This window comes from Barbus barbus (assembly GCF_936440315.1).
Source record: "Barbus barbus genome assembly, chromosome: 40".
NCBI classification, from domain to species: domain Eukaryota; kingdom Metazoa; phylum Chordata; class Actinopteri; order Cypriniformes; family Cyprinidae; genus Barbus; species Barbus barbus.
In genome coordinates this window covers 15,979,408-16,004,633 of record NC_136718.1, presented here as the reverse complement: position 1 = coordinate 16,004,633, position 25,226 = coordinate 15,979,408, and the positions used below count along the sequence as shown (strand labels likewise).

The following is a 25,226-nucleotide window of genomic DNA, read 5'->3' as shown; positions in this document are numbered from 1 at the left end:
AATAGAGACTGATGCACAGTTAAATGGTGTTTCCGCAGCACACATGGCATTGTGAATGCTTGTATTTAGAATTTCCACTTTTTAAATGGTTGCTTGTGGACTTTTGTGTTACAAAGAGTTAAAATCAAAGGATAAAAATGGCCGGCTACCATTTCACCCCATTTTGTCCACTGGAGCACCACTAAGAATAGTACTGGTTAAGGCTTTTTGTGAGGAAGTTTCTTTTGAACGGGGGTGGTGCTGAATGGCAGAATTGGGGATAAAAGACCTTTGTTGGACAAAGGAGAGTTTTATAGATGCTGATGGAGCAAGTTGCTGTGTGGAGTTGACTTGGTTACTGGTTGCATGGTGGGCTCTTTTCCTTAGGGGGGTGTCGAACCCTTGCTTTTTTTTCCCTTTTGCTTGAAAACACTCCCACTGTTTTTAAACACTGAAGTCTGCATGCTTTCTGGTTTTTAGGTGTATTTCAAATGAGATTCACCACCAGTGCCATGTGACGTGTTAGATTTGGATGCGACGGATTTGGGTGCACATGGCTGAACACAGCGCTCTAAAAACAGATTGTCAGCTGTGCAGAAATGCTCCATACACAACCTCACACACTCTATACACTCCTCGCAAATTGCTGAGGAGCTCCAAAAATAAAGGCATAGGACTCTCCAGTCCACCTGTGAAAATGTGGAAGAATGTAGGTTCCGACCACTTCAGACCACTCCTATGCTAACATGCTAAATGGTCAGTGTGACAGCTGCAGTATCATGTGTTCACACAAACATTTGAACTGACAATAGATGCTAAACTGATTTGTAATGTTAAAATGAAATTCATTATTGTATTGAGTAAATCATTTAGTCATTCAGCATTTTCTTATGTTGAAATAGGTACAGAAGCAGAGCTAAATCGCTTGAGCATGTCAAACTGGACTTTGGTGTCAATCAAGTGTTCCTGTAGCGGTCATGACCTTTTATGACGCAAGTTCAGTTAACAGCTACAGAAAAGAGAGTTAGTGATTGCCTAGAAACTTCTACCAAACTGAGGCATAAATTATCAATTTTGATAATGTAACGCTTGCCATATAAATGTTAAGAGAATATTTAAGAGCTACAAATATGACAGTGAACTAGAATTGTCTAGAAAATCTTTTTGGACTCACTTCAAGTTACAATTAATACTGACTTGAGACAAATTATGCCTTTTTCATTCTATTTTTTTGTGAAAGTCCACTTAACATCTACAAAGTTAACAGTCACTGATAAAAAAAATTATCTAGAAATTTCCACTAATCATGGGCTGCGATTCCCAAAAACATTGTAAGCTTAAAAGTACTTCATAGACCCATTGAAACCAATGGAGCTACGATGCTTTTGGGAGAAACAGCCCTGAGGCACAAGTTATTTTAATGACAAATATTTAAGATCATTCAAAAGCTTGGGGTTAGTATGACTTTTTTGAGTCTCTCATGCTCACCCAGTTTGCATTTATTTGATATGTGAGATATTGTTGCAATTTAACCTTTATATATTTATTCCTGTTTTGGCTAAACTAAATTTTCAGCAGCCATTACTCCAGTCACATGATCTTTAAAAAATCATTCTAAAATCCTGATTTGCTGCTCAAGAAACATTTCATATTATTATGAAAGCAGCCATTCTGTTTTTCTGTGGATTTTAAGAATTTTTTGATGAATAAGTTCAAAGTTCAAAATTCAAAAGAATAGCATTCATTTTAAATAGAACCCTTTTGTAACATTATAAATGTCTCTGCTGTCACCTTTTAATCAATTTAATGCATCCTTGCTAAATAAATGATTCATATAAATAGAGACTACATTTTAAATGGTAGTACAGTAGCCTATGTCTATGTGTAAATTCATTTTAACAACTATATAAATGAGTCTGTGATCTAGAAATGTCATGTTGGATTTATTTTAAGTTTGAATTGACGTTTCATACTGGTTTGAGACATTTGATGCAGTTTGATAGTATAATGTTTACCACATATCAAGCATTGGCCAGCATTTTAGAGTCAGCAGTAATTTTACCATTTTCAACCAAAATAAACATCTTTACCCTAATTCCCTCAGGGACTAGACTAGCTCAACCTCTGCCTTTCCCCCCACAACTAGCCTTCTCTCTCTCTATTTCTCTCCCAGAAAAAGAATACAAGCCTGCACTCCAAACATGATTGGTCAGCTGCCCCCACCCCATAGTCCTCATCTCATTCTCTCTTTCCCTCTCTCTGCTTAAATAGTTTTAACAAAAAATAGAGAGAGAGAGAGAGAGAGAGAGGGAGGGAGGGGGATGGGGGAAGCTGGGGGAGGGTAATTGTGTGTGTGTGTGGGTGCTCTGTTGTTCCTGGTTGGGAGGGAAAGAGAGAGAGGGAGAGGGAGAGGGAGAGAGAGAGAGTTGAGTCGTGTCCCATATGTGGAAAAAAGCATAGTACTGCACACACGAGCCTGTCTGCTCCAGGAATTATCTAACTGCTTTTGAATCTGATGTGGAAAATGCAGGCATGAGTAGGTGAGTCTACTTTAATATTAAACTGGACACTTTGCTGCTACTGCTGCTGGTGTTCTTGTCTGAAGCTGTAAATGATTGAAAGTATTAACTCTGCATTGTGCTGTCCTCTATTTCTGATAGCCCGTACTCATCATCTTCTTCACTCCGTTTCATTGCATTCTCCCTCCTTTAATGTGAAACATCCTCTTCTGCATTCCCAGCACTACATGCAGGTGTCGGTTTGTAAGCGTACGGCTCTGCATGTGTGTGCATGTGTTGCGTATATAGATGTGTCAGCCTTCATTCTCAGCAAGTTTAGAGGTTGTTGGTTTAGCAATAGTCTTTCGGTCATTGAGCAAATGTAAAAGGATCCATGTTTTTGTTTAATTTATTCCAAAAGCACCATCCTGGAATGAAGATTTGGAGTTTATCTGTCATTAGCTGATTTATGTCCCGATTCTGACAGTATTAGTTTTACAGTTTAAATTTTTTTTTATCATAAAACCAGAAGTTATATGAACTGTAAGAGAGCATAAAAATATACAATATTAAGTAAAGTGTCACACAATATCTAATTTCTGTCATAAAGCCAGCATGAACTGTAAGAGAACATCTACATAATACACTTTATTAACTGGTTTCATTCTCATTTTCTTTTTTTTTTTTTTTTTTGTAAAACCAGCAGTTACATGAAATGTAAGTGAACATATATAAAATATACTATATTACATAGTTCTTTAGCGTATATTTTGTTATCACTCATTTACAGGTATATGTGTTAATCTGACTCCGTTTATGTTCAGTAATAAACTGACCATTAAAACACAAACAAAAAATAATTCTGTACATTTAAAGTTGTTTTTATCATTATTTAATGTCTAATTTTGTAATGAATCGTGTGTCAGTTACCATTTCATTTCCTGAAAGCAGCGCTGGAAGGCACACTGTTTGACTAGCATTATTATGTAATATTTTTCATTCATGTGTGAGCTTTCCTACATGCTCACTTGGGAAGAAATTACATTCTCCTTTGAAGCACACCAAGCAAATTGTTCTGGCCGTGTTTTGTGATGAACTAAAATCACTCGATATTGAATTTTTATTATTATTTAAAATTTTTAAATCTTTGCATTTTCATTTTCAAGACTATGTTTTATAATGTGTAATTGTATTGTCATTTAAGTTTTTAAAACCCATATGATATTAATTATATAATTTTTTTTTTTTTTCATTCTTTTTGTGGTTGCCAATATAGTTGTTGTTCTTTTTTTATTTGCATCTGTCATAGAAAAAAAGAGAGATAATTGAACCAGGAGAGTGTGTGGCTAGGGATGAAATGAGCTTAATTTTGTGAAAGCATGCTCTCTGCTGCTGTTATGAGGCGAGGAGAACGGCTATGGTATGCATGGTTCTTTTTGTCAGAGAGATTTAGAAAGCCCTTTTTAGAAGCTGGACACAGCCATACAATCAGCTTAATGCCTGTGTGCAGGCTCTTAATGAATACCCCATGTGTGTTCAAGCCCACAGTGAGAGTGCCTGTGTCCGTGACTGTTTCGCTCCTGTCTAAAATTGAGATGATGGCTTTGAGGTTCTTGATTGTTGGTTGCATGTACCTTACTTGCATTTATGCATCATAAACTTGTTTTTATTACATGATAAAATAATGCAGTGCAGTGTATGTGTATATGATGGATGTTCCCCCCTGATGATCGCTGCTGCTCTTTTTTTTTTTTTTTTTCAGAAACACGATTTTTAGAGTCCCAATGTGAGTACACGCCAGCGATGGACTACAGCCGTACAGACGCTAACCTGGGTTTCTCTGCAGAACTGTTACCGTAATCGAGACCAGATCCGCAGAATGCTGAGTCCCATTGTTCCCTATAGTAAGTTTAACATTTTTGACATCAAAATGCAATAAATAACTTATTGTCAGTTCTAGATTAGTGATAAATTCCCCTACTGCTACTTAAGTGTTTAGTTTGTTGGTAAACCAGTTTGAGCAATGGTGCATTTAAAAAAAAACAAAAAAAACTTCCCAGGTGTTCTCTTCACAATATTTTTAGCCACATTATTATTAGGTGTATGTCATAGTTGGTAGGACAGGTGTGGGAGGTGAGCTGATGGCTCTACCAGGAGAAACCCTGTGGTTCTGCCAGTGTCATTTCACCATGATTAACCACCGGTGTCCAGCTTACTAGCACAGTTACTTCCTGTATCTCTGTCCTTTTCTGAATCTGTCTTTCTGTCTCTTCTTTTTTACCTCCCTTTTTCCAGTTCTCTTCCCCCTCCTCACAGTTCTCGACTGACCTAATAACTGACGTGTCCAGTTTTAGCCCCCATTCCTAACCCCCCTGCCAGGCTTCATTTGAGCTCTGCTCTGGCCCTCTCCAAAACAGCATTGTTTGTAGGCCAGCATGGGGTTTCTTCCCCCAGTTCTGCCTGAAGAGATGCTTTTTTCTCCACTCTTTAGCTCTTCTTCTCTGTGCTTTATAGGCATGGCAGTTACATGAAAAGAGGGAGGGAAATCAAACTAAAGGACCAAGGCACCTCAATTTGAGATGTAATCATGTATTAATGAGTCACCGGCTTGAATACCTTTCAGCTGGCTGGCTAGGTTGTTGCATCAACCGATTACCATTGATGTCTAATATGGTGTTATAATTCCATTTAGTGAGGCATTCAGAGGACCTTTTGTCAGATGTGCCAATGGAACTACTTTTTGTTTGTTTTGATAAATTCCTTTTCTCATGCAAACTGAATTCTGTGCATATGATTTAGAAGAAAACTTGGTTTGATGAGGGGAAGACATTTTATAATCAATACTAATGATAATTCCACATTTCCGTAGAAGCTAATTAGTTGATCCTCAGAAGCTGTAAAGCAGAAGTAAAATAAACATTAAAATCTAATATACATTTAAAATATTCTATTTAAAAAGGCATCAAAAGTTTGGGGTCAGTCATTTTTTAAAATACCTTTTTTAAATACATTAATTCAGCATTAAATTGCATTCAGTTGATCGTAAAGACATTTATGTAAAAAAAATCTAATTCAGATAAATTGTTTAAAAACATTTAAAAAAAATTCCTGAACTCCAATATTTTGTGTATATAAATTATGCATTAATTTATATTTATAATTTGTTATGATATGCTTGCCGCTGTATAATGAATCAGTCATTTTTAAAGTAAGTTTTTAAATGTTTGCTGTCTAGTCCATCTCTCTTTATGTTAAAAAATGTCCATCTCACTTTATTTTCAAAAATGTCACAAAGCCCTGTCAGAATATTTTGAATTCTTTGAGGATCTGGACAGCTGTTTGTGTGTTGTTTAGTGTACACACCTTTTAGCCACAAATTTTAGATGGCTAATGTCACAGATCCTGATTTTCCAGTCCTACAGCATGCATTTTGGATTTAGTAACTGGTCTGCTTGTTTCTAAATTTTGATGCTTTTGTGGGCTGTACGTATGTGCGTGTGACTGTTCACCCTGAAAGTCTAGTGTGATATTAGGACAGCACACAAGGGTGTTAGATATCCCTCCTGTTTACTCTTTGAGCTTTTAAACTCAGGCAAATTCCTTTTTCTCACAGTCGTTCCCAGTCTTGATATGTCCTTCCTGTTCATTCTTCCTCATTCATAAGTCACCAGAGTCAGGTGAATGTAGGGCAGCTTATGTGATATAGATGTGAATAGTGTCACATCCATGCTGGAATTTTCTTTGTGAAGCAACTTTGTGAAGCATTTCTGACATTGGTGTTTATGTTTGATTGGAGAAGACAAGCATTTATGCGCATTTGAGGATTTTGTCTGATGTTTGTCACATGCAGTTGCATGCACTCTCGTTGCATACATAAACAATTATAAGTGTTGCTCTGATGAGCACGTAGGTAGGAACCGCAAGCTGAAGAGCATTCAGAGTTGAAGGAAATCTGAGAGAGATTCCTGGGGCCATGGATACTCCTGGAGGGATTTGGTGCAAAGAATCTGTAATCTGCACTTCAAACACACCCTTAAATCAGTCCCAGGCCAGCAGCCCACGAGTGCTCTAACTCTTGTTGCTCAGGGGCCCTGCTGTCCAGCATATTCCTTGTTTAAAGAGAAACAAGTATAGCCTCAGCTCTCTCACTTTACTATGACCTCATTTCTTTACTTCTCCACACTGAAGGCCCAGGCAGAAGAAGCACTCTAATTGCATCTGTTAAGTCATTAAGGCTTTGAGTTGGGACTATGGGAAGGGGTGCACTGGATGCCTCAGAAGAAGCGATTAACAACGAGCATCCAACACATCTCTTCTAATGAGAGCGACGGGGTGAATGTGGCTCTGGAGGGGCATGCGGACCCTTGAGTAAACAGGCAAGGTGCTGAAGTGTTTGTGTGAATGAGCGCGGGGTCATTAGCGGCGGGTGTGAATGGACTTTAATTAGCCCGCAGTGTAGTCAGTGAGATGGAAGAGAAACTGCGGCTGTGGGGAAAGGGGCTTAGAGATACACATTCTGCCTGGGACCCCCCGCCTCTGCTCATCATCTCACCGTCGTTGAAGACAGCTCATTAGGCCCGTTGCTGCCACAATTACGCTTCCAATTAAGTCTGGGGCTTCTGAGGCTTATTGGGCGTCAAGCTTCTCTGCTCCAAGATATTCCAAGATATGCCTCAAAGGGCTTGTCCGTGGTTCTCTAATTTAAGATGTAGTTCACTCAAAAATGAAAATTGTGTCATCACCTTCACTGTATGTTGTTTCAAACCTGTATGACTAGAACAGTTGGTGTTTTTTTTTTTTTTTGCACATACAATGAAAGTCAATGAGCTCCAATATTGGTTTTGGACCCCATTGTCTTTCATTATATGAACAAAAACATTCTTCAAAAGCATAATTTCTCACAGAATATAGCTTCAACATCCTGTAACTTCAACAGTAGAGGATATTGCTAGCAAGATAAAATAAGTGTTTGGCCAAATGCATAAATGTAAATATAAGGCCATACAGGTTTATAACAATATGAGAAAATGTTAATTTTTGGGTGATCTATTCGTGTAAGCTGGAATGAGTTTTTACAAATAAGGCATTTGCGTAACATCACCGTATTGTCCAGTCTGTAGTCAGCAAAGTCAATATACATCTACATATACTATATGTCCTGCATCCAATTCAGTGTTGTTTTAGTATCATTTTTATACTATTAAAGTTTTTGTTAATATTTTGAATCAGATTTGAATATTTTTTGTAATTTATACTAGTTTTTGTATGTCTATATTATTGTCTATGTTTGTCTATATTTTGTTGATGCTTTTTAAGTTTTAGTACTTTAGATTAAACTAAACAAAAATGAGAAATATTGCCTTGGCAAATATACATTTAATTTTTTATGTTTTATTTTGTTTCAGTTAATATTGATTTCAGTTACGCTTTAATTTAAGGTGTCATTGTTGCAGTGTAATTATACAGTTAATTACTGAGTAATATTAATTAACTACATGTACTTACTTTATGGTTAGGGTTAGGATTAGGGTTTGTCTTATAGGGTTACTTGCATGTAACTATGCATAATTAATTGTTAATATAATCTTAAGTACGTGTAACCTGTGTAACAAGGACACATTAAAATAATGTTACCTTGATTTCAAGTAATATTTTTTTTTGTTGTACTTAGTTTAGTTGTACTTAACTATAATAAACCTGATCCATTCCAAGTCATATTTTTGAGTGTGCACACAGAAAATCCCAACACGGTTGTAGGGTCATTAAATAACAACATTCAATAAACAACGCAGTCCGGGAACTCCGTGAGGGGGCAGGGTGGAAAGGAAGGGAGAGGGGGAATGAGAGAGATTGGAAGAAGGGGATGGAGGAGAACAGGGGGAGATGGAGGAGAGATTGGGTAAGAGAGACAGATGGAAGGGGGTGATTGGTCATCCCAGAGCCTTAGGACAGCTGTTCTTTGATATATTAGTGGACACAATGACCTAAACCTGGCCTGCGGACACAGAAAATAGGAACCCTGTTTTTCCTAAAGGGGAGTGGTGCCAGGCATTTGGCCATTTGTGGACAAGAATTAGCTTGTCAGGGGGATGGGGATGTTGTTTCTAAAATTATGAGCATCTAATCATTCATTCAAACCACCAAGGCTGTGTGTTTTTATCATTTTTAGCTCAATATGAGCTAAAATGTGCACAAGTAATGATACATATAGATTACAGATATTGTGCTTAACATGCACTTTCATTTCCCCCGAATGTGCCTATATAATTGTTTTGATTTCAGACTTGTATACAAATATAAATATGTATACAATCTGAAATGTGCAAATATTCAAAATTTGCAATCATTTTCTCATGAGCAATAGCCTACATTACGTAATGCATTTGTCACATTGCTGATTTTTCATTATTCTTATGCTGTTAGACTCAATATTTACTATAGTTATCATCAACATGAACCCACAGATTGCAACACTTACAGTGTCCCAAAAGGCCAAGCAATAACAACTTCAAAGCTCAGAGATTATGGACTGCAGCTCAAATGGAGGACTGGTGACAGAGAAAGAGAAGAAAAAAATCAGATCCTTCACTGCCACTCTAACAGATAGGCTCCTTCCTCTAGGGACCCCACGGGTCCTGGCTGAAAAGAGCCATGGCGTCTGGCAGTGCGCTGAGGAGCAGGTGTGAAAACTCTTAAGGCCCACTGCCTCTTCTGCTATTACATCTTTTTAGGCCCATGAAAAGGGAGCAGATGAGTAGAAAGAAAGAGCAACAGAAAGAGACAGAGAGATCATGTTAACAACACTTCTGTAACTAATGCATCAATTTATAAAAAATTGTCATAGTTATGGCCTATTATGTATGCCTTGTAAATTCTGAGGTGCCATTGTCAGGATTTTGGAGGAAGGATCTCACACTTGTTTCTTCATTATTTTCCATCTAAAGATATTGGAAAACTGGATATTCAAAGTAATTTGTGTGATTTTTATTTTTATTTTTGTCCATTATATTGAATTGTGTAATTATTGTATATCTCAATGCTATTTATTTATTTAGAATTTTAATTATTATGAAAAAGCATAAAAAATATAACCTGTATTTGATTTTCAATAACTCCTGTAAAGGCTCTGCATGACTTTAAAGTGTCCAATAGGCTTCATCATCAACATTTTGCAGTCCCTCTGCCTAAAGCATTGATTTAGAGACGTGTTTACGGAATACAAATCAGCTGATGATTAGAACACAGGGTGCCATCTTATCTGCAGTGAGGTGATTAATTCATGTAAACACAATCCTCCCTCTGCGCTCTTTTCAACCAGATCTACTCTCATCTTTCTCCCTCTCTCTCTCCCTCCTTCATCTTTATTCTCTCTTGAAAGAGCCTTTCTATTGTGGCATCCGCGTCCATCAAAGGGAGTTCCACACATACCAGCACTGTGGGCTGAAGTTTCGGGACATAATTCCTAACAGGATGCTCGCTGTTCAACCGTACAACTACCTCTTTTAGGTTGTTTTGATGTTTTACTGACAGAGATGGATCGTAATTAATCAAATTCTCAGGACTGAGAAGTTGTGTGTGTGCTGTTATTTCCCATCGCTTGCCTTTAAAGTTGTCTCCTATTTCAACAGTGTTAGGGCAGATAAATGCAAGTACACTCTTGTCTATATGACGTTTAGTTGAAGACGAAAACGGTGTTTGTAGATTTAGATTTGAATATGCAATGAGGGGGGTGTCTTTTTGTAGATAAACCTACTTAAATCTATGTGTGGGGTTTAGGGAGTGGGTGCCCACAATAATGCCTGATTGGATTGATTCAGGCTGCTCCTGTTTACAACTGGCCCCTGTGCAATCTGCCTGGTTTAATGGCCCCATGTCCCAGAAGGCTTGTTGCATCCATGTAGGTTTTGTTCCTCAGGGCAGGAAAACAAAAGTGACGTGGCCTGAAAGTGCACGCGACCCCTGGGGAGCTGTGAAAAGCTGAGCATCCTATGGCAGCCGGGCCTGTTCGGCTCTCACATTGCAGAACCTTCTGCTCCCTCAACCTATAATATTTTGGTTATCCTGGCTTCCTAGCAGCGCTTTATTGTAATCTACTGATATTAACCGATTAGTTATTTTATTCAGTTCACATTTGTGAAATCAAGATGGCGCACACAAACAAACACATGCGCACATTTACAAAAGAACCCTCAATAAATCCCAGGACGGCACAAAGGCTGTCAGCGCACTGCTGCTGAATAGATTAATAAGATTTCCATAATTAGGCAGGCCTCTGACAATAGGATCCCTCAGCTTTTGTCTCAGGACCAACAGGATTGTCAGGCCAGGAGGACGTCTGCTGGATGGGCTGTGCAACAATGGACACACAGACAGTAAGACGACCAGTGGAAACATCTGTCTCTCTGCCAGCCTCGGACCCGCACAGAGCCACCACGGCAAACCACTCGTCGCGGTTGACACAAAGCAATGGCCAGGAGCTCCCATGTGGACAGTGAAGTTTTGTTTAAAGGGCCCTTGGTTTCTTAACCCACACAGTGCTCTTCTGTTTACTCCAGCCTCTCGTGTTAATTTAGGTATATGTGTGTGAGAGGGAGGAGAATGAATCCTGGTTGCATCCATGTTGAGACGATGCTGCACTTTCTCCGGCATGTATCCAGCATAACACTTAAACTCATAACACATTTTTCCATTTTGTTTAAACATCTTAATTACCTGTTCAATGAAATCTCTATTTTTTCCAATTATTTATTTTTGTTTACAGGCGCACATTTTCTCACATTATTTAAGTTTAAACAGAATTAATTAGGCTTATTGCAAATAGAAAGTTTTGATAAAGAAAATGATACTGCTGTATTGGCAAACATAAAATCTAAGTGCAGTGCACCTTTAAATTTGTTAATTACTAATTAGCTACTTTCTTTGTATAAAATCTAAAAAAATAAAATAGAATAAAATATTTTGCACTACTTTTTTTTCATTAATAATATTATTAATGGGAGTTAATATAATCAATATTTTACTTTTTTACAGTGCATAAATTCTCATTATATTAATAATGCAAATGCTTTGGCAAGAGAAATGTACAGTTTTTGTGATGCCAATAAACAACCTGAAAATGTAAAGTGAAAGAAATTAAGAGATCTTTTTTAATAGAATATTCTTTGTTCTTGTGTGACTGCAGCTATATTTCTCAAAACATATAATTTCACTCTTTATTGGCATACTTTATAAATTATTCTTTGGCTTGATTCTGTCATTTATTCACAGAAATAAATGGCCTTCAGTGGTCAATTTGCACTTCTGCCGGTGTAATTGGATCATCTATTCTCAAATGCCCAGAATGAGTTAATCTCAGCAGCTGTGGTGATTTAAATAGAAACACAGATTAAATCACATCTAGATTATTAGAGTCCCCGCTGAGGCGTAGCTCTAATTGCAGATCAGCTCATCTGTGGTTTATTTCATGCTAATGGATAGCATTTTTAGCTGGGTAGTGGGATATTAAGGTTAACTCTTCTTCTTGAAGCAGCCTGCCCCAAATGGCACTTCCTTGTATGGTTTGGCAGCGCTTTCCCATGTGTCTTGGTGCATGCACACTCATGTATATTGATAGAGTGGACAGCAGTTTGGCCGCCTGAATGACTTCCCTAATGTCAAGCCCCATCCTCTCAGATAGGCTCATGCGCGTGCATGCACACGCACACACACTGGCCAGAGCGCCTGCTGTCCAATCCCCCTCCTCATTCTCTACCCGTTGCAGGTTTTATGAGCTCCCCTGGGCTGCCATCCATCTCTTTCACACACTGGCCCCATTATTGTGCTCCATACATGCACTTCACAAACCAGTCTGCAGATGGGATTGGCCTGCTGGACATATACTGTTTCTACTGACTGGACAATGACCAAATGCTTTACCGGTGTTCATCTTGTTTACAAATTCTGAGGATTTTTTGGTTTTATCTTGTAGTTATATTATAAATCAGCAATAGCAGTAAGGTGCTAGTTTGTACGTGGGGAACTTAAGGCTCTAGATATGAATATGAAGGACATGGTAATCCAGTGGCCATCTGGTCTGTTGGTGTGATCTTTTGGAATAAATAGCAGGCGTAATCTGAAGACACACATGGGAAGGTTTGGCAACGGGAGGGGCGAGAGTTTGAGAAACAGAAAGAGCACACAAAGGGGGAGGGCCGAGTTTTTTGGAGAAAAAGAGTGAGGTGGAACATAGCACACTGGACTGAAACTTGATTTAAATGGAAATAAAGCAGCAGCTTGCACACTCTGACAGAAGAGTGAATAACTAATCATAACTTTCTCCTCAGATTGCAGCCTATGATGAAGATTTGTAGTTTATTCCCTTTACCTCCTCATTTTCCCTTGTAGCCCTCACCCCAGGCTGATTCCTGACAGTTCAATAATGCCATGCTATGTGTGGAATTTAGTTAATGCCTCTGGAAGGAGCAGTTGCAGACCCTCATGAAATGTCTGGTTTTAAAACTATTCTCTGCTCCCTGAAATTCTCAAGACCAAGAAAGGAAATGCACTTCCAATTAAAGGATTTAAATCTTTTTACTATTATAACAGACATAAATTATGCATCTTGCTAATTAATTATATTTCTTATGCTGTTATGATGCATTTTGATTCATTGTGATGGTTCAATTTTAGTACATTTTCTTATGAAGTGCCTTTGAACTGGGATGCTATCAAATGTATTGCACTTCTAGAAGCTCAGAAAAGCTAATGTGTTTTATGAGGGGGAAGGGACAGGGCGGAGACTGGATGTGGAAAAAAACACTTTTTAAATTTTTTATTCAGATTTATTTGTCCTCATATGCATTCAGATCCGCTTCATATTAGGCCAGCATAATTAATCACAGGATAGCCAGAGGAAAGGGCATTCCACACTCCCAGTGCTTCATGGGAAGTGGCCAATGAATAGCACAACTATTTTGTCCACCAGTAACCCCCCTTTTCCCCAAATTGTCCCCTCCCTCTCTCCCTCTGTTCCTTCTTCCCTCTCTTTCCCTCCCTCTGTCAAGCTGGCCACAGAGGCCTTTTGGAGAATTGCTTTGTGGATGGACTGGTGGTGAGAGGGGATGTATTGAGGGAAACATGCACAGGCTGATAACAGTTTCTCCTCTGGGAGAACTACAGATGGCAACACAAGGCTGCTACATGGCTGAGGGCTTGAAAGGAGCAAATTCACAGCCCTTTTCTTTTATACAGACTGCAGAAAAAGAAAAACTCCCTCTGCATGCATGCACAATACCAAAAGAGTCCTGTCACTAAGCAGAATGACAAAAAAATAAGCTCCGCTATCGGCCATAATGTGTCTTTAGTCATTTTGACTAGTCTTATAATTCTCTAATAGGAAAAAAAAAATCACCGGATCTAAGACTGATTTGTGAATGGTATGAACGTATGCTGTTGATATATATCTAGTTCTTGCATAATCTGACAAATTGCTGTCTCCGGCAGGCCTATTGAAGATGCACTGGAACCCGGAGCATGCACAGCCCCTGAGCCAGTGGCCTGAGCAGCATTTGGACGTGTCCTCCACCACCTCATCCCCTGCCCACAAGTCTGAGCTCCACCCCAGCCGCAACCGTAGCTCCTACAGCTACGCCTGGGCAAATGATGACATCTCAGCCCTTACTGCCTCCAACCTACTGAAGCGCTATGCTGAGAAATACTCTGGCATGCTAGACTCACCGTACGAACGCCCTGCTGTGGGCACATACCCTGAGCCTGGAGCCTTTGGGGCCCTTAATGGAGGCCAGAAAAGTGAACTGGAACCTTGGCCTCTAACGCACAGCACTGACGGGGGGTATCCCTTGGCACTTCCTCCTTCTCATGATGGTCTGTCGGGACCAAAGGTGGTTCCCACATCAGCAGGCCCACCAGGCTCGGGCAGTGTGTCCGCAGTTAACAGCAACCTTTCAGACTCAGGATACAGCGGGAGCAGCTCCTGCAGTGGGCCCCATTCCAGTGACTACCTGCCCAGTTACAATGGCACCTACCTCTCATCAGGGTACTGCCCCCAACCCAGTTCAGCACTTCCACCAGCCTCGTTACATGCCCTTCAGCCTAGCCCCACACTTCTCCCCAGTTACACATCTTCTACCCCTGTTTACAACTACCCCCCTAGCACCTACCCTCACCAGACTAGCCTTGCTCCTAGCTACACCCATCCAACAGGCCCTTACATCCCTTCTCCTCTTCCATCAAGACCCACAGTGGTTGGTGGCAGCTATGGCTATCAGAACAGCAGTCTAGGGGGCTCAGAGCCTGGTGGCTCTCTGAAGAGAAAAGCATTTGAAATGACCCTCGATGAGGAAGATGGAGACAATTCACGCTATAGGAAATATAGCTATGACCCCATAAAAGCTGGGGGAGATTCTCCATATGGGGTCACTGATAAAGCGGAGTGCCGTGGAAATGGCTTTGGAACGGGCAACACGGATCCTCAAGCCTTTAAGCCTTGTAAACCTTCATCTCAGTCGAGCCTGGAAGGAGACGAAGTGGGGAAGTACAGTGGGCTAAAGCCCTTGGTTTCACCATCGTATGGAGCCGCAGGGGACTACAGTCCACCGGCAGCCATGACTGGGGAGAACGGAGGTGCAGAGCAAGGCTTCTCCCAGCATCGGTCTCAGAAGCGCTCTGATCCCATGAAAAGCATGGAGCCCCAAATGCTGGAGATAGTGAGCCAGGAACTCCAAGATTGCAGTCCAGCTTTGCTTTGGAGTGAACTGGCTGGGAACTGTCACATCAAAGCAGCACTGGAGGAGGACGTGCTGTGGCCTGTCCTGCGACCCAACCCTGCCATCCGCCCACCCAGAACCGTCCTGCTGTTTGGCCCTCAAGGAGGGGGCAAAACCACACTGGTACGATCCATGGCATCTCAAATGGGTGCTACCTTCTATAGGCTGAGTTGTGCAACTCTGGCCTCTAAATTGAAAGGAGATGCAGAGCAACTTCTTGCAAATCTATTCTCGGTGGCAACAGCCCGACAACCTGCAGTTGTGCTGCTCAGCGAGGTGGAGGCCGTGGAGGAGGAAGGTCTCAGACAGCAACTGCAGGCCCAGCTAGAGAAGATTCAACATGGTCAGAGCAACATGGTTCTGGTTGTGTGCACCACAAGACGGCCTGATTTGATCAAAGATCCTCTTATGCGCTGCTTCTCCAAGCGTTACCACATAGGCCTGCCAGATGGAAACACACGCAGACATGTGCTTCTGCTGGCGCTGGCGCCCCAAGGCTGCAGTCTGGGCGAAAGGGAGATGTCAGCAGTACTGCAGCGTTCAGAAGGCTTCTCCATCTGGGAGCTGCTGCAGCTCTGCCAGCAGGCTCTGGCATCAGCTTCTGCCTCTGCACCCGTGCCCTTGCATGGCCTCCCTTCATCCCTTTCTTCCCTTACCTTCCAAGACTTTGAAAATGCTTTCTGCAAGATACGCCCTCACAGCACCCCCAAAGAACTGGACACTTGTATGGAGTGGAGCAAGGTTTATAGCCACTGAGAACCTAGTCAGCCACTGGTTGGGGACTGCTTATTTTTTTTTTTTTTTAACTACTTGTTGTAGCCAAAAGAGTGGGACTTGAAATTACAGTTTATGGTGGGGAGACATTTTGGATTGAATGCATTTAATCTAGGGAACATGCCATGGTGTGTTGGTTTTCTATAAATATACATATACTTTATTTTTTCCCAAAGAAATGAAATATTAGGCCTTTCTTGAAGGAGCATTTATTAGTTGCTTGGCATATCTGATAGAAAGTCTGAATTATATTTTGGAATTTCACTGGAATTCAAATTAGCCTTGATCCTGGACTAAACCTGGAGGTTATAGATAACTTGACTTTTCCTGAAAAATACTCCCATTAATTACAACTCTCAGGATCCTATTTATTGCCAGTCCACTCCAGTGGTGTTGTTTTATTTGTGTTGATTTATTTTAAATATCATTTGGTGTTAAAGGGCTTAGGATTTATCAAAACTACTTTGTTTGTACCAAAAATGCTCACCAACATTATAATGTCCAAGTCACAGCATTCACCAAAATGTATTTACTGTTATGCAACCTCTTAGGGAAGAAAGCAACAGTATTTTACAAAGTTGATTGTTAGGCCGCGGTCAAATCTTGTGCACTTTGTCAAAATGGTCATTTTACCAAAAGAGTATGCATTGCTACCCAAAAAGTATTCAAATGCTAATCCATAGAAACTCAGATAATAGAAAGACAGACATTTACTGTTGGTACACTTCTTTCAGAACACTTTGTTGAAGATAATACATATTTTCCCAATTACAGCAATATATAAACAACCCATCACATTCCTCACAATCTCGTGAGAGCCTTTTCTCAGGACCCTCAAACACAAAAACAAGCAAGGGTCCGTGAATGACTATTTTCTCTCTTCTGCTTTACCCAGTTTATTTTATTAGTATATGTAGTCTTGTTTGAAATACTCAGGAAGAATTTCTTTACCTCAGAAATTATAAAGAATGTATGTAATCTTAGGGTCTTAGTAGTAAGCATTGAGGTTGGAGGTGAGCAACAGACCTGACACAGACCTGTATACACACTGCATCTGTGCGGTTACCTCTTAGGTGAAACTTGAAAATGCTACAAAGACAAACAATGAATGTAATTCAGGTGTTTCAGAGAATATCTGATGCCATAAATCCATGTTTTTAACTCTCTATGAAAACATTTTCCCTTATCCTTACCCTTTATTTTTATGTAGATTTTTGATGGAGTGATGATTGTCTTCATGAAGTGTTATTGTAGATGGCAAACAAGACGTTTGATTTTGTTGGACAAACTGTTTTCAGAAACCAAGGTACAAAGCATGTCAGCGTCCTTTTAAAACAACCAATGTAAGTACTTGAGGAGCAAAAAAGAAACAACCCAAAGATCAGGATGAGAATGTTTATAAATATATATGCATAAATAATTGGCAGCTAATCATGTCTAATCATAAATTGTGTTATACCATCATGTAGACAATCCAGATGGAGCAGCCTCTACCAATGTTTAAAATGTTCAGCTTTTTTGGTTTATAAGGTAGGCTACATAAAAGTTGCATGGAGTAATCAGATGTCTTCAAATTACTACTGCTGAAGAAACTGAGATTAAGTTTATTTATAATGTCCGTAGACTGGCTTTTGTGGATTGTTGAATTTTGATCAACTGTGATGTAACAGCCGCTGATCACTCCTTTACCCCCAGCACACCCCATGTTCTTAGCACAATGGTTTGTCCCCTTGGTTGCTGGCCCTGTACAGCCATGTGGTGAGCTGATTTCCCATCCCCCATTCCTCTATCTTACACACAGAGAAGTCGATCTTTTGGAGAAGCCATATTCTGACTGATGTCTAGTAATCCTATAGTACTGTTCGGCTCTTCAAGTACAGCTGGTGGCTTCACTCATGCCACACAGGTCAATAAGAATGACCCCAGGAGCACATATTGATCAATGCCGAAGAGGCAAAAACCTACAGAACCTGGTAGACTCGGGGACATCCAACACGCACAAATACATCATCTTGTGTAGAAACATTCAGCACCAATTTCCATTCATTCAAACTGAGATATACCATTTTTATTAAGATGATATAGGCAAATACAGATATTTCGCTGATTTCAAAACAGGAACACAAAGATACTAAGCAGTTTAACGGTTTGTCCAACAAAATTGTCATTAATTAGCTCTTTTGAATCTATTAGTAAAGTAACTTTGTTCTTGGATCTTGTTCTTGTGCATTTTCTGTAACCATTTCTACCTCATTTTTGCAGCATATTGTACATGAAAATATTTATTTCATGTCTTTTTTGATGTCTGTTATAAAAATGATAATGTTCTTGAACTGTAATGGTCTACCTCAGAAAAGACTGTATTTTAAGAAAAAAAGTATTACAATATTAAAGAGAATATGTCGAAAAAACTTTAATGGCTCGTCTTCCCGTAAATGTCCAAGTGGTAGATTGTGAAGGTAAATTGCCTTTACATGCACATGATTTCAAAATATCAGTGAGATTATCAAATGATGTATTAAAACTAAGATTTGTGGAATATTGAGGGTCATGCTATTCTACACTCTCAGAAAAATGCTGTCACTACCTTTTCAAACAGAATCTTTTGTATCTTTTAGATACCAATACAGACACAAAAGTAAACCTTTTGAAAAGGTACTACCCAAATGACAGCTTTTTTTTTTTTAAATTGTAATTAATTTTTTTCTTCTGAGTGTGCACATATATATATATATATATATATAAAGTGAATATTTGCTTGTAGCTTCCGCATAAGACAGTTAGAGCTGTGAGAGTTCAACAAATGAAAAGGATCTTTTTTCATCGTTTAGTACTTTGTTGCTTAATTTCAATCAACGTTTAACATTTAAACACTGCCCAATGATCAGGAGTGGATTCAGGGTGGAGTGTCAAATAAAGGTGCTCTGTGGTCAAGGGTTCAATATAGTACAAAAAAGAAAAGCTAGATAATTTATCTTATGGCTGCATGAGATATAGTCCATACAGATATGATGGGAATTGACTTAATTACGTGTGATTGCAACCGTTGTCTTAAACTATAGGATATGCATCAAAACTGACCCTCAACATAACCCTCATTAAGTCCAATGTATTTTTGTAGTATGGAAATTAATCTCTTATTTAAAGTATAGTGCTGATGGATGCTGATGATTAAGTCTCTGATTAAGATGAATAATGCAGGGTTATATACAGTCTTTGCCCTCCAGTCCCTATCTAAAGGATAATTAATCTCCAGATACCAGTAGAATAAAATAACATCCTTCAATTCATACATTCAATAACACACACCTTGTGGTGGCACTAAGGGTTAATAATACGAATTTGAAGGTCAATAATTACCTTTCCACTGAAAGGAGTTGATCAGAGTGTTATTTTTTTCTAGCACTACCTCTATTTGGTTATCCAGTGACGCTTGTATTTCACATATTGATGGACAATTCTGAAAGTTCCTATTTATATTTTTACTTAATTATAATTGAGCATATAAAAGTGTAAAGGCAAAATAAAAAAATAAAAAATGTTTTGTTTCCTGTTGAGGATAATTGAAAATTTACTTGAGCAAGCAAACATTCCTCATCAATCCCTAGATGTCTTCCACCATAACCCTCACCATAGCAACCATCCGTGCTGGTGCACTCTGAGTGATGTGACCTGGTCAGCTTGAATTCGACCTCTCTGCCTCCAGAGCTAGAGGAGAATCTAAATTACAGAATGATAAAGTGTTCCGATTCAGCATTTAGGAAAAGCTAAAAATGACTACTGTTATAACAAACTGTTAAGATAGCAAATAAACACATTCATATGTGCTAATACACAAAGGTGCATGTGTATTATAAAAATGATATAATGCTTAATATGAATACCTAGTGTGTAATGTAAAATCCCTCAGTTGCACCTACATGACTATCTGTCAATTTACACCTTTCATAAGACCCTTCCTACAGTTTCTCAAATTATATTCATGATTATTGATAAATTTGTGGATGTGAGCATCAAGAATCTGAAAGATGAAAGCTGTAGATAGAATATAAAAGTTGTAAAAATAATTGCAAAGTATATTGCATCCCCTAAAGTATATTATAATCCATCAAAGCTATATATAATGTTCTATTATTATAATAAATGATCAGAATATACATATTATATAAAACTTCGGTACATAATACACAACACAGACATGCACACTCATACATATTCAAGTTACAGTTATATAATGAATGTGGGCTTAAAGTGCACACTCTGAGCTTTAATTTGAGGATATTCTCATCAAAATTGTAGAAAAGGTTATGGAATTAGAGCTCTTTAATATGTAGCCTCCCCCGTTTTTCAAGGGACCAGAAGTAATTGGACAATTGGGTAACACTTTATAATAACTGCACGATATGAATCATTAGGTAAACATTAGTAAATAGTCAGTTCATCCTTTATAAAGCATTGTCCCAACATTAATAGTCATTAGCAAGCAGTTTATAAGTACAGCAAAATGCCTTGTTCTTGATCTATAAGCATATATATTACAAAGGAGATTTAAAGGCTCAGTTATCTTCCTAACAGAAAAAATAAACAAACACAACACAGGGGGATACAGAACTCAGAAATATTTATTTCAAGACGCAAAAAAAAAAAAAAAAAATTAAACTGTACAAAAATAAACCCCTGCAATTTCATAGAAAAAAAATTTAAGTGTACAGTTGTACAGTTTAATTTTTTGCATCTTGAAAAACAAGAACAAAACATTTATAGCTGTATTTATAAACTGCATACTAATGCCTATTAATGTTGGAACAATACTTTATAAGGGATGAATTGACTATTTACTAATGCTTAACTAATGATTCATAGTGCGCAGTTATTATAAAGTGTTACTGACAATTTACTCAACTGCTTCATGGACAGGTGTGGGCTTTTCTTTCCTTATTTCTATATCAATAAAGCAAGTAAAAGGTCTAGATTTGATTATAATTGTTCCATTTGCATTTGGAAGCTGTTGCTGTGAACTCACATTGTGCAGTCAAAGGAGCTCTCTATACAAGTGAAACAGACAATTGTTAGGCTTCAAAAACAAAACTAATCCATCAGAGAGATGGCAAATGGTGTGAAAGTGGCCAAATCAACAGTTTGGTACATTCTGAGAAAAAAAAACACACTGAAGGACAACAGTGGTGGATGATCAGAGAATCCTCTCCATGGTAAAGAAAAACCCTTTCACAACATTCAGCCAAGAGAAGGACACTCTCCAAGAGGCAGACGTGTCACTATAAAAGTCTACAATCAAGAGAAGACTTCACGAGAGCAAATACAGAGGGTTCACCACAAGGTGCAAACAAGGCCAGAATAGGCCAAAAAACAACTAAAAAAGCCAGACCACTTCTGGAAAAGCATTCTTTGGATGGCTGAAATTAAGATCAACCTGTACCAGAATGATGGGAAGAAAAAAGTATGGAGAAGGCTTGGAACAAAGCATACAACATCATCTGTGAAAAATGGTGGAGCAGTGTGATGGCATGAGCATGCATGGATTCCAGTGGCACTGGGTTACTGGTGTTTATTGATGATGTGACCGAAGACAGAAGCAGCTGGAATAATTCTAAAGTGCATATGGATATATTCTCTGCCCAGATTCAGCCAAAAGTTGATTAGGTAGCGCTTCATAGTACAAATGGACGATGACCCAAAACATACAGCAAAAGCAACATATTACATCTAAGAGTGGTTTTGGCATATGAAAAAGAATGAGTGTTTTTAAAGGTCAAATCATTTTGCCTGTTGTCCTAAAACATGACAGGATTTTTTTTTCAGAAAAATGCAAATGCAGAAGCATTTTGAATTTGTCATGTCTTCTGCAGTCAGTCTCTGTGATTTAAGCTTTGATATATTCAGATTTAGCCTTTCAAGATCATATTATGCTTTAAGGTCCTCACAAAAAGCTTTGCATTACATCAAATTCAGATCTATTTTGTTCTACTTTTAAAAGGAATTTGTCCTCCATTTTTTCACATAAAGGTAGAAATGTTCGTGATGCAAACCAGAGAGTTCACATGCAGTGCAGCAAGATATCCCATAGCTCAGGACCCTGCCTACACCTCTGTTCATAACTGCTCGTGTCTTACTCTCCTTTGTCCTGTCTAGCCTTGATACTGACAAGGTTGACATCAGAGGAGATCCCTGACACAGGGTGAGTTAAGGCTGCCAGCTGGTAGCAATCAAGTCTATTTAGGAGTCAGGGACGCATGGACCCCCAGGGCCAAAACCGTAACTAGCCCAACCCTTAGCCCTAACTCCCCCCAAAACCCTCTAGTTACCCAGTTCAGCTGTATTGATTCCAGATGTGCTGCCATAGGTGCTGATCAGCTCTAGGCCTTTACCTAAGAAGACCCCAAAATAATGGCAAGCTGTGAATGAGGGGAGAAAAAAAATGCAGAGTAAACAAACAAGAGATCAATCCACTAACAATTTGCTGATTTTTGCCTTCCTATAAAATACACACACACACACACACACACACGTTGGTTTTTGTGGTTTATGGGGACTCTCCATAGGCGTAATGGTTTTTATACTGAACAAACTGTGTGTGCTATTGCCCTACACCAACCCTACACCTAAACTTATCCCTCACATGAGACTTTGTGCATTTTTAGATTTTCAAAAAAACACCATTTAGTATGTTTTTTTAAGCCTTTTGAATTACGGGGACATAGGCAGTGTCCTCATAAACCACCTTCATATTGTAATACCTCTGTCATACCCATGTCATTATACAAATTTGTGTCCTCATAAACCACATAAACATGCACACACACACACACACACATATATGTGTGTATAAACATGTATCACTACTCAATAGTTAATATTTACTATAGCTTTTCCTCAAACTCCTAATTTGCTGCTTATTACTACTTAGTAAGGTAGTTGCTAAGTTTATGGGCTACAATTAAGGGATCTAAAATATGGAAGTGCAGAATAAGGCATTAATATGTGCTGTAAGTACTAACAGCAGCAAATATGCTAATAATATTTGCATGCATGCTAATAAAGCAGCTAGTTAACAGGGAGAATTGGCCCCTAAATTGTTACCAAAAAAAAAACAAAAAACAGATATTCTATCATAGTTTTTATGCTGTGAATTTTTAAGTTGAAATTGGCTCCCAAAAATATCAACTGGCATCATTCATGTTAATGTTTTTGAACAATTTCTGATAACGTCTTATAAAGTTTTTTACTTCCCATATGTTTATTTTCACAGTTGTTACTTTTCAAAACAGCTGCAAATGGTTTGTTGTGACAGAAATTAAACACTTTGCACAACTATTTTGGAATTTTTATTGATAACATTTGTTACTTCAGAATTCTGTTTCGGGCCTGTCAAACTCTATCAGCGGGAGACTGATCAAGTCAACTTTGACTTTGTTTAAATTAAGGCTGGACATGAAAACAACCCTTGAAGCTCATACAGCATTCTCAACAGCCCTCAGACAGGCCAAATGTATCATGACCGGTCAGGAAATGGGCTTTGATATGAGGAATGCCTGAAGCTTGAAACAAACTTCACTGCATGAACATGGACCATATGGGACGAGTTTGAATTAATCTAATCTTTAAAACTAGTAAATTTAGAATTATTTTACATGAACTATCTTTCATTTTTTACCGTTTAATTTCATTGCATAACTTAAACTTAACATGACCAACACAGGTCAGCTCGCTCTCCACATAGTGACCCACTGCCCTCTAGTGGTAGCACAAAATAATGTTTTTTGGGAGGAGTAAAAATCTAGTTTGATTAATGTTCTACACGCCTACATTATCCTATAGTCATTTCTCAAAGATATCAGCGAGCAAAAAAATGTTATTCTGGGTGCGAGTGTGAGATTAGAAATATTTCTATATAGGCTTGCCGTACTAATGACTATGCAGTTTCCTGACTTCAACATTTCCTGATGTGCTGCCAGATACTCTACAAATCAAGCAAACTAGACTGATAAAATTAGCGACTTTATTCACAAAACAACAATCGTGAATACGTCAAATTCTGTATTTCTATGCTGCTAAAGTAGGGAGCAGAAAAACTACACAAGCAACCTCTACATACAAAGTATAACCCGCTGACAAGGCAACACTCCACCTCACGAGATTCCACATGAATTGTTCAGAATGGGGTATATTGATACATACATTCATTGTTGAATTTGCCTGTTTTTAAGTCGTAAACATTAAATTGGTTTATTTTATTCAATGATAAATTGGAACTTTTCATTGGATTTTTAATTCTTTGTAGTGAAACACCGCCGGCTTTTTGTTTTAGTGCAATGAATATATATTTTATATTATTATTTTTTTAAATTAAGAAACCAGAATAATGAAAACGCAAAAGAAATCGAGCTTAGTTGAGAAAACGGAAACCTCTTTCGAAACTCCTTACTGGAAATCAAGCGTTTCGAGCAGAAATGGCGTTGTTTCCCCGCCTACAAGTGACGTTTTGTCTTGATAAATAGAAAGTTACCTCTTATGAACAAGCATGATGCATAAAATGTTGTCTTGCTAGCTCTCTAGATTTTGATACACAACCACTGAGAATGTGTAGATATATTAGTTTGTGTTGTGTTCATTGGTGATGATCCCACAGTTGAATTTTTCCTTCTGTAGTTATCACTGATTCTCTGATTTTCAGCACAATTTCAGTAGCACTGCCTTGTTCATTAAATATATCACGTACAATTTGATATCTAACTATTTTAATCCATTTTCCTTGTAATTATTTTTTATTATTGTTTTCAGGTGAGTTATAATTTATAGTGTGAATAGTATAGCCTATTTATAATTTATAATACCTATATTTACAATATATTCGTTGTTGGTAAATTATGCATTCCTAGGTGTTTAAGAAGAGGATTTTCTCTCCCTTTCATTTTCTTAAGTTCTTTATTAGAATTATTGTTTTACAACACAGTGACAGAATGGGGTTAAATGCATATTAAATAATAAGGTGCCATTAATGTTGATAAAATAAAAGCAATACAATATGAACTTTAAGCAAGAAATGAATGACCATTAAGACCACGACGTCGAGCAGACAATGAATAGGCAAAGCAATATAATAAAAAACGAAGATACTTACAAAAGTGTGAAGATACTCTCTTTATGTATGAAGAAAAAAAGTTTGAACATGCTAAAATTAATAGACACTTTC

At 38.4% G+C, this 25,226-nt stretch overlaps 1 protein-coding gene and 1 long non-coding RNA gene across 2 annotated transcripts in view; one reads left to right on the top strand and one right to left on the bottom strand.

Annotated features, from left to right (window-relative positions):
• LOC306859311 overlaps positions 1–25,226 on the bottom strand; it is a 49,270-nt gene that overhangs the window by 23,210 nt on the left and 834 nt on the right. Inside the window, exons 2-3 of the long non-coding RNA XR_013783295.1 lie at positions 25,155–25,173; positions 22,339–22,428 (exon numbers count right to left, since the gene is read on the bottom strand). This is a non-coding gene — a long non-coding RNA (uncharacterized lncRNA). The remainder of the gene's footprint in view (positions 1–22,338; positions 22,429–25,154; positions 25,174–25,226) is intronic.
• LOC306859308 (fidgetin-like protein 2) lies at positions 2,366–18,429 on the top strand. Its single transcript, XM_079400286.1, has 3 exons — positions 2,366–2,519; positions 4,240–4,381; positions 13,959–18,429. The coding sequence occupies exons 2-3, from the start codon at positions 4,357–4,359 to the stop codon at positions 15,995–15,997; spliced, it is 2,064 nt and encodes a 687-aa protein (XP_079256412.1). The 5' UTR covers positions 2,366–2,519; positions 4,240–4,356; the 3' UTR covers positions 15,998–18,429.

Coding starts and splice junctions, on each gene's coding strand:
- LOC306859308 (XM_079400286.1), top strand. CDS start 4,357: ATGCTGAGTCCCATTGTTCCCTATA. Junction 4,382..13,958: donor GAGTCCCATTGTTCCCTATA/GTAAGTTTAACA, acceptor TGTCTCCGGCAG/GCCTATTGAAGATGCACTGG.